Source organism: Lactuca serriola, chromosome 5 (assembly GCF_051521515.1).
Source record: "Lactuca serriola cultivar US96UC23 chromosome 5, Lser_US96UC23_V15, whole genome shotgun sequence".
NCBI classification, from domain to species: domain Eukaryota; kingdom Viridiplantae; phylum Streptophyta; class Magnoliopsida; order Asterales; family Asteraceae; genus Lactuca; species Lactuca serriola.
The window spans coordinates 146783197-146793420 of NC_136412.1; the positions used below are offsets into that span (position 1 = coordinate 146783197).

General features: G+C 31.1%; 1 protein-coding gene across 1 annotated transcript; it reads right to left on the reverse strand.

Annotated features, from left to right (window-relative positions):
* Positions 1-7223: 7223 nt before the first annotated feature.
* On the reverse strand, positions 7224-9704 carry LOC145053068 (uncharacterized). Its single transcript, XM_079001040.1, has 7 exons — positions 9567-9704; positions 9339-9468; positions 9016-9173; positions 8828-8900; positions 8426-8617; positions 8249-8342; positions 7224-8075 (listed from the first exon to the last, which is right to left on the reverse strand). Exons 2-7 carry the CDS (start codon positions 9462-9464, stop codon positions 7423-7425), a joined length of 1296 nt encoding a protein of 431 aa, XP_078857166.1. The 5' UTR covers positions 9465-9468; positions 9567-9704; the 3' UTR covers positions 7224-7422.
* Positions 9705-10224: the final 520 nt, after the last annotated feature.

Sequence of the window (10224 nt, forward strand, 5' to 3'; positions counted from 1 at the left end):
TCAAGAGAGTATCCTTAATCATACTCTGTGAGTAACTGATTCGATATGTGAGTAAAACAACAATAATAACCCTAACGATATTAATAACGACGTTAAAATTATGAACTCGTCTAATTTTACAATTATGCCACCGTGTGTTTTTATTTACTACATATTAATGAAACAATTGGCTATAATAACATTTGAACATCTCTATATTTTAATCACAGTGGAGTAAACGCACACACACATACATACATAGACACACACACACACACACACACACACATATATATATATATATATATATATATATATATATATATATATATATATATATATGAGTTAGGATTAAATGTGAACTCCAAATATTGTATGAATGTGTGACTAAGTTATGATCAATGAATTAAAAAATATTAATGACTATGATTTTAGGGTGCATTGTATTAATGTAGGATAACAATTACTATATAATTACAATCAATTAATTATAAGGTTATTAAAGAGTAATTATGAAATTTTATTAAATGAGATAAAAGAGAAGTAACTATATGTTAGGAAACCAAGTCAAATATATTAATAAAATCCAGATTATTATTTTTAAAACCAAATCACAAAAAATCACGTATTGAAAATTTTGCAATATTTTTTTTACACATCGCATAAAACGAAACATATTTCATTCTTTAAGAATTACTTAGTCTCATAACATATTGCTTTCGATAAAAATTAGACAATTTCACTATTAGTTTTAAAAAATATTAACAAAATGCTTTTATACAATGTTTAGAAAGTACAAAACTAAAGAATCGGGCGATTTGATTCTTTAACAATAAAAAATTTATTTGAAACTTATTTCATTCTTTAAGAATCACATTTCATTCCTTAAGAATGCATTGACTAATAAATATTTTTGAACTACTGTCATAAAACTAGTGAAATATGTGAAAAAAATTCTTTCTTTAAGAACGACCCATTAATACTTTATAACATTTTTTTGAAGTGTATGCAAATATTATTTTTACACATATTCACCAAAACTATAAACCAACTGAAAATTCTTGATGAATAAAAAAAATATTATTTTTACACATAAAAATATGTTACATTGTGTAACATAATCTTGAAGGATATGCAATAAACTAATATATTCTTTGTATGAATGCTAAAAGAATGAGCATTCAATTTGGCACTATATCTGAGTTTTAGTCACCAACTTTCTTGATACGTATATTAAAGAATTCAATTTAAACTATTTACCAAAATTATAGGAGCAAAGTTAAATGAAATGAGTTACAATAATTACAAGATTATAACTGAAAAATGCATTTATTGATTTATATGTTAACTATTATCTTACCTTTATTAAATGATTGGTCAAACATTGGTTATACAATCACACAATATATAGTGTTTATATATAAACCTAACTCATATATATATATATATATATATATATATATATATATATATATATATATGGTTAGGTTATTTTATTTTTACTAACTATTGTGTGCCAGAATGCACAGATCTGGACCATCGTATGGAATATAATCAAAGGTCATGATTTGAGGGTCTATGATAGTAGAATAGGATAACATGTACCATATAATCACGCAAATTTCAGCATAAGGGCATTTTAGTCAATTAAGCTATATTAAAAAAGGAAATTTTCGGATTTTTAGGGATGATTAATTCCTTTATTTATTAAAAATATGAATATTTTAAATTAATTCAAATTTAAAAATCCGATTTTATTTTGTCATAATGATAGAATGTCAACCATAAACTAGTAAATATATTTTTCGATTTTATTCTGTCAGAATGATAGAATGTCAAACATAAACTAGTAAATACACTCTGAAAGAATACACAAATCAATTCTTGAACTAAATAATATAACAAATAATTATATTGTATGATTGTGATTCATTGAATAATAACAACATTCTGAAAAAAAATAAAAAAAAAACATCAAAATCTAACAAAAACACTAATTTATTCTGAAAGAATATTATTTTTAAGCAGCACTTTATACATTGTAGCATAACACATTCTGGTTTAATACACTCTTGTTCTATATGTTTCTTCCTTCTCCACATCAATGTTAGCCTCTTTAAAACCTGAATCCATAAAGAAAAGATAATCAGGTTTCAAAAATTAAACAATTCAATGCATTCAAATAGAATACAACAAAAAAAATTCTTATAGAATAAACTATTCTTGCAGAATGGTTTTGAATATTCTTTACCTTCTTCATTCTGAAAGAATAATAGCCTTCTTCAAACTAAAGCCCTCTTTATTCTAAAAGAATATTGCCCTCATTCTGAAAGAATTTTTAGGTGAACATTCACTTGGTAAAGCAAACAAGTTATATTACTATAGGTGAAAATCAAAAATTATAAAGTTTGAAAACATTTAAAGCTAAAGTTTGCAAACCTTTAAGTATTATTCAATTAACTAAAATATTTAAGAGAGAGAGAGAGAGAGGGAGAGAGAGAGAGAGAGAGAGAGAGAGAGAGAATGTGAATGGAATGGCATGGAAATATGGAATGGAGTCAGTCATTACCTTGAGAAGGTGTAGTAACACATCGTTTTGATGCCAACTCAGTTGTCCCTAGGAGCTGCAGCTTTCTGGGGACGAAAGGGTAATTATGTGTCAAGATAAACTGAAAGCCACAGGAACTGTATGTATAAATCCATAATCTTCACCATCTACAAAGTAGACACTGATTGTAAAACAACAGGAACAAACACAGAGAACACCCATTGACGTTGAAACCACAAAAACCTAAACAGCCATTAGGAATATACATAATTGAAACAATACCTTACAACTCCTTACCAAATCCATCTTTATCTGAATACATAGATTGCACCTAATAAATCAGCAATAATCAAACCAATAAAAACAACTCATCTCCTTCCCCAAAATCTACGGCGAATCTAATGGAAAATGTTCAAACAGAAGATGAAATTAAACACCTTTAAAACATATTAGAAAACAAACAATTCCAGAATAACAAGATCAATAGTTTTCCATTCCACCTAAAATCGAACAGAAATTAGGGCGACTTACATGAAGAATAAATTTAGGGCGTGAATTGAAACGATGACTGCATGTTTCTGTCTCGAATCCACTACATCTTCCTCTCTCGACTCCTCTATATTGGTGCAATCGATTGGAATAACGACTCATCAAACATCGATTTAAAGTAATGGAAGCAGTACGAGGTCCACCGATGTGGATGGACACTAAGTAATTCTTCTAGAAGGCCATGAATATAAAGGTTGACTGCAATGGTTGGGATCGATGGATGCAGAAAAAAAAAACTTGGAACAACATCGATCTTCTGCTTATACACAGAAGAAAGGGAAGAGGCTTCCCTCCTTTGATCGAAACCATCTCTGACGGATTTTTGCGGCCTATCAGTTGAATATAAACAGGGGAGAAAACGTAGGTTTTAGAAAGTTAATGAATTACCATAATTAAATATACAAGATTACTATAATACCCTTATATGTTTTATTTAATGATTTATTATATCCTCAATTCTCATTGATGCATATATGCACACAATACTTGCTAAAAACATTTGAACCTAGCTCTCTCTCTCTCTCTATATATATATATATATATATATACACACACACACACACACACACTAGTTTATAACCCGTGGGAACCACAGGTTATAAAATTAGTTAAACTTTCATAATAAAAATTTATAATTATTAATCAATCATTTTAAATAAATCATTTCAAATAAATTATTAATTAATAGATATATCAAACTTTAAAGTTATTAATACTTCAAATTTAACATATAATTAGAGACTGTAAATTTGAATTTTGAAATAAGTTGCCTAATATATCTACATGACACATGATATAATATTAATAAGGAGTTATATTAGAGTAACACATAACAAAAAGAGATTAAAACTATTCATTTATTAGAATAAGAATATATATATATATATATATATATATATATATATATATATATATATATATATATATATATATATATATATATATGGAAGGGTTATATGGAAAATGAATGATTAGGGCAACACATATGTGAATCAATGAAAACATGACAATACATCACTTTAGGGGTAACTACATAAATAACTTCCACAATACATTACTTGTGAATAAAGAAATGGACACGTGTCATTTGATTATTGGTTGCAGCATATGTTGCCCTAGTTATTTGTTTTTAATAAATAACTTCCACAATACATTATATTTCCAAAGTTGGCATTTTATATTTTAGTAGACCAAGATCCAAATGCACGATTTACTTAAGATATAACCCAACAAGAGATAGGTTATACAACATAAAATTAAATAAAGAAAATAAATGAAGAAAATAAAATAAAAAATGAAACACTGATTCATTTAAATAGCAAACCATGTGGTTTTATTGTCTACACTCATTAGTAGTTTAAAACCGGTAAATGTGCACCAATAACTTCTAGCGACTTTTTGCATGATATTGTAAGATTAATTGGACTTGTTCCCTCTTATCTAAATGGTTTTGCCTTCTAAACCCAACGGAGGAACGCTTTTCCAACCATTTAGTAATTAAATTTCGAATATATAGGGTTAGGTTCATGTGAGACGGCCTAATTTTGTTAGACCGTGAGACGCAATCCTAGCTACTAATTTTGTAGATAAAAAAAATATTTTTAAAATGAAAAATAATTGAAAATTTTCAAATATTATTTTCGTCATTTATATTTTCCAAAAAAAAAATAAAAAACTACAAAAAATAATAATAATAAATACATTCTTTTTTCTACACATTCTCAAGATTGTAGAACTCGTTACTCGGTACCTGTTCGGCCGACTACCGAGTAACGAGTACTCGGATTTGAAAATTTGTGTAGAAATATTTTTAGGGAAATTATATATGTCCAAATCATAAGATAAAATCATAAGTTGATTGAAATATATAACAAAATTAGATACATGTGAATACACAAAAAATGAAAAACACATAATGGTCTCACTTCGTGAATAATTACTGAACATTTAAGATATATATGTAGTAATAAACACATGTATGTGTGTTAAATAATAAATCATTAAGTATATTATACATATTAATCACCGAGTTGACCGAATTTCACAACACTACTCAGTTCGTAAGTGGCCGATCGAGAACTACTCGGGATTATGTAACTCGCATCGGCAAGGGAGGAGTAGCGAGTACTCGGAGGAGTAATCGGCCAACTCGGCGAGTTTTACAACACTGCATATTCTAATAGAATATTATGATATTTTACATATCTGACAATCTAGTAGAATATTCTAATATTTAAAAAATCACATTAGAATATTTACAATGTAATATCCTATTAAAATATTTCAGGTATTTTAAAAAAAATGGTAATTTATTTTTATTTTTTTATTTTTTTATGTTATTTAGGTAATTAAAGTGACGAAAATAATAATTAAAAAAAGAAGACAAAACTTCAAAAATGGTCCATGTGGTTTTCGAAAATATCAAGTTTAGTCCCTAAGTTCAAAAAACCTCATGGATCGTCCCTGTGGTTTCAAAACTTTTAACATTTGGTCCTTTCGGCTAACTCAGTTACCATTTAGCCGTTAAGTAAGGGGCAATTTTGTCATTTCACTACACAGGGACCATTTATGAGGTTTTTAATTACTTTTTTTTTTAAAAAAATAAATAAATATATAATATTTAATATGCAAGGGGGCCCATCCTCCCTCCCTCTCTCTCTTTATCTCTCTTTCTCTCTCTCTCTCTCTCTCTATCTCTCTCTCTCTCTCCACTGTTCCTACTTCCTACTGTCATCACCATTCTTCCACCCTTTTCTTTAAATAGCCGCCAAATTCCATTATTTTACTTGATCTGAAACAGATTTCCATGGGGCCTTTTTAATATGAATACAGATTCGATAGGTGATGAACACTATGGTCATTCTTTTCTCCTTTCCTAAGTATAATGGTTATAATTCCTAGATCAACACTATAGACTGGTTTAGTGTCAAGTGTAACACTGGTGTGGAATGAATTTGGATATAACAAAGGAAAAGCTGGTGGAACAGGGCAATGTTTTGGTTCTGTCATTTTATCTAACACTTTATGTGCATAGCTTGTCTGATAATTTATAATTAAGGAATGCAAAACGATTCATCCATACCTTAGTATATGAAATCCAGTAGATAACAAGATAACAGGGGAATATGCAAGGATGAAGATATGAAAGTGAGGAGATTAACAAACAAGTTTTTTTAATAAGAGAAATGCATAAATGCTTCTATTTTGTAAATAATTAGGTTAGGCTTAAGCTCTTCATAATTGAAATCTCTTCTGCACTGTAACCCCATCACTACCCGCTTTAACTCACCTACCTTCTTCTTCACCGCTTCCTCCTACAACTCTGACATCCACAACAACTCTGAAAGCTTGTCAGACTTCTAACTCTTACAGTTGTTATAGCTCTTAATCACATCAGATCTGTATTCAGATCTCTTACTCTCCTCCTTCGGCTTCTCCATCACCGGAGACATAACAGATTCTACAATGACATGACGACCAAAACTTCAAATTCCCACCACCAACTCCAGCGGTGGTGGGGTGATGGTATAGAACAATCGATCCCAGATTGTTTTGAAGCTTTCCCATTTAATTTGACACCCTTTACTCTAAACCTATGAAATCAATCATACATAACCTATGAACACCCTTTTTATAAACACGATCTTTTTATGTGGATCAATACGTAAAATCTTCACACACATACACATAGAGAGAGAGAGTGACAAGAGAAATAGAGAAGTAGCAGAGGAGTAAATGTTGAGAGAGAGAGACCCTTTGACATTAGAGAGAGAGAGAGAGGGTAGGACCCCTTGCATATTAAATATTATATATTTATTTATTTATTTTTAAAAAAAAATAATTAAAAACCTCATAAATTGTCCTTGTGTAGTGAAATGACAAAATTGCCCCTGACTTAATGGCTAAATGGTAACGGAGTTAGCCGGAAGGACCAAATGTTAAAAGTTTTGAAACCACAGGGACGATCCGTGAGGTTTTTTGAACTTAGGGACTAAACTTGATATTTTCGAAAACCACAGGGACCATTTTTGAAGTTTTGTCAAAAAAGAATTTTCAGATTTTTCTTTTTATTTTACATTTTAAAAATACTTATAGATTTGTTCTCAAGCTCTTACAAAATTAAATGGACTCAAATAAACCTCAACAGTAACATAAATAACAATTCTCTTATTTAATACAATGGTTATCCTGCGTCACAAGCTACCACACAGCTTTAATACACAAATGCGTGAGGAGATATCCGTTTACACAACAAACGTATACTTCCTTACACACATACAATAAAGTTAAACTCTCATATAATATTGTTCGAGTACATATATGAGCATGTGTCGATCAAACCCTCTTTAATTGATCAACGGTTTCTTAAGAAACTCCCTAGATTTCGTATAATCTTCTGGTACGGGAAGATCTAGTTCCGAGCAAACAAATCGGATTACCTCCGCGGTGGCTAAACCCTTGAAAGACATCTTGTTTATCATCACAGAAATAGAAAACCGATTGTCTATGTCACCATATCCTGTCGAACCACCTAAACCCGCATGACCAAACCCGATCACCAAACCCTCGGCTGATTTAATCCTCTTAAACCCAAGCCCAAATGTCCCATCGGGTAAGGCAAAATCCTTAAAATCTCCAGTTGCTAGGAAAGCGTCATGAATTTTCGATTTAGGGTTGTTAAAGATTTTAGTCACGGCGGTTGTATGGCTGTCGGTGGTTGAGGAATGGGGTGAAGGGATGGTGCCGCCGTCCACAAGGGCGGCGTAGTAGCGGGCCAAAGCGCGGGCCGAGAAGTTTCCATTGCCAGCAGGTTGTAGGGCACGGCGGTAATCAAGCATGTTGGTTAAATTAACCAGAGAGGGAAGCACCGATGGCCCGAGGCTCGCAGGCATGGCGCCATAAGATTTTTTATCAACCGGGGGTGCATCGGTTGGAGGAGGAGGAGGGCTACGAAATTCACTTGTATCAAATGCAGAAGTTACCAGACGAGATTCCACACCTGGATTGTGCATAACAACGAAACTTTGTTATCAACTATCAAACAAATTCAAGGTCATAATACATAATACATAAAAGCACTTGTTTAATCATTATAGAAACTAGTTATGTGGCTAGAGTAGAAAATGGTAGAACTCAGATTTGTTGAGTAGTGAACATTTTTGTCAATCTCACCAGGAGGAATCCCAATATAAAGCTCGCCTTCCAGATTAAGTGGGCGTACAAAAGCTTCTTCAAGAACATCGTTGAACTTCTTCCCAGATGCATGCTGCAGGTTTTCAAAAACGTATACATCAATGAAAATAGAGAAGTATATGAAAATTTCTTAATAGAAGATGCATGTAAAGGTACCTCAATGATACCACCACATAACCAGCCATACGACATATAATGATATATCTGTTCACAACCAGGTTCTGTCTCAGGTGAAGCCATTGCAATGCGTTTTACACACTCCTTCCAATTGCACAATGACACGTGATCCCCAATAATGTCAGCAAGAGCATTGTGTAGGCCGGATGTATGATTAAGTATATGATGAACCTACAGGAGAAAGGAAAAGTGATCGATGTCACTCTTTTATTCGAATGTATAATTAGAAATTATAGATAAAATGTAGAATGGAATGTAACCAAATAAACTATCTGTCCTAAATGTTTTTGCTCTTAAACTAAGATTTGTGCTATATGTTTGACAATTAGGGTTAGGATAAACATTATCTGCTAATTGGCTGCATAAGAACCACTTCCCCACCTTTATCTGATCTTTTCCATTTACAGCAAACTCTGGCCAAAAGTTTGCGACATTATCATCAAGTTTCAGTATCCTACAATGAAAATGCATATTATGTTTATTTCCTTCCATTCCATAATATGATACCATATATTGGCTATAGCTCCCCTTATGAGTGTTAAAATTAAATATCGAATTGACGAAAATACCCCTTATCAGCCAGCCAATGTATCATTCCTGCGGTGACGCCCTTAGTTGCAGAGAAAACAGGGAATAAGGTATCGGGCTGAACTGGACGAGGGTCATCTGCTCCCATGACTCCAGCTGCAGTATCAATGATCACTTTCCCATCTTTGTATGCACAAACCTAACAAACATAATAATCAAAGTTTGCGTAAAATACAATCACAAAACGCATAATTCAAGCGCTTTTGTGCTACAGTTGACAGGTAAAACAAACACTAATACACACCAAAACTAAGTAAAAGCAATATGCTAAACGAATTATATTGGAGGAGGGAGTGGTATGCACCTGGATTCCAAGTATTTTATCAGCATTCCCTAATTCAACCAAAAGGTCTCGCAGCTTGGCTTCTACATCGGAATGGATAGGACTGTCACATAACCATTTTGTAGCAGTGGATGTTCCTTTATTCATGTTGCTAAAACAAAAATAGCTAGTAAACTAGGGTTCGTATAGATATGAGCAAGTGTGATTAAAGAATTAATAGCCACTGATTACAACAGAGCAAAATCATACCTTTCAGAACAGATTTAGGAATAGGACTGATCGTATTTAGATAACATATGCTATCGCTGATCGAGGATGAAATGCCGGAAATGATGTGAAATTCTTATAAAGATTGATCTTTCCAACAATGTTGGGTCCGAAATGACCTTTGCGATTAAAACGTTTAGCATCTTTTCTTTTAAGTTCCATCAATTTTTGTGAACTTTCATATATTTTACTCTTCACTCTCTGCCACATATCTCATGCTTTACTAAAACAAAAAGCAATTTGGCATTATATATTCGTATACAGTATACTCCCCTATCGACATAAAATTTCCCTACCTGTAAGGTCTTTTTATTATTATTATATACCGTTCTACCGACAAAACTTTTCCCTACCTATTAGTTTTTTATTTTTATATTATACAGATATTATTAATAAATTAAGACAATTATATATCATATTAATATTTTTAAAGTAACAGTGATAAAAGTTGATATTACACCATTCAATATATATACTTAATAATTTCACTTTATCAACTATCTTTTTCATATATTTTCAATTGTTTTTAGTGTATATATATATATATATATATATATATATATATATATATATATATATATATATATATATATATATATATATATATATATATATATATATATATATATATATATATATG

Bases quoted from the DNA above. Each gene is read 5' to 3' on its own strand.
- LOC145053068 (XM_079001040.1), bottom strand. From the start codon at position 9,464: ATGAATAAAGGAACATCCACTGCTACAAAATGGTTATGTGACAGTCCT. The intron at 8,901-9,015 runs GTATTTTCGTCA...TTTTCATTGTAG, and splicing joins CATTGGCTGGCTGATAAGGG to GATACTGAAACTTGATGATA. The intron at 8,076-8,248 runs GTGAGATTGACA...TGCACAATCCAG, and splicing joins TTATATTGGGATTCCTCCTG to GTGTGGAATCTCGTCTGGTA.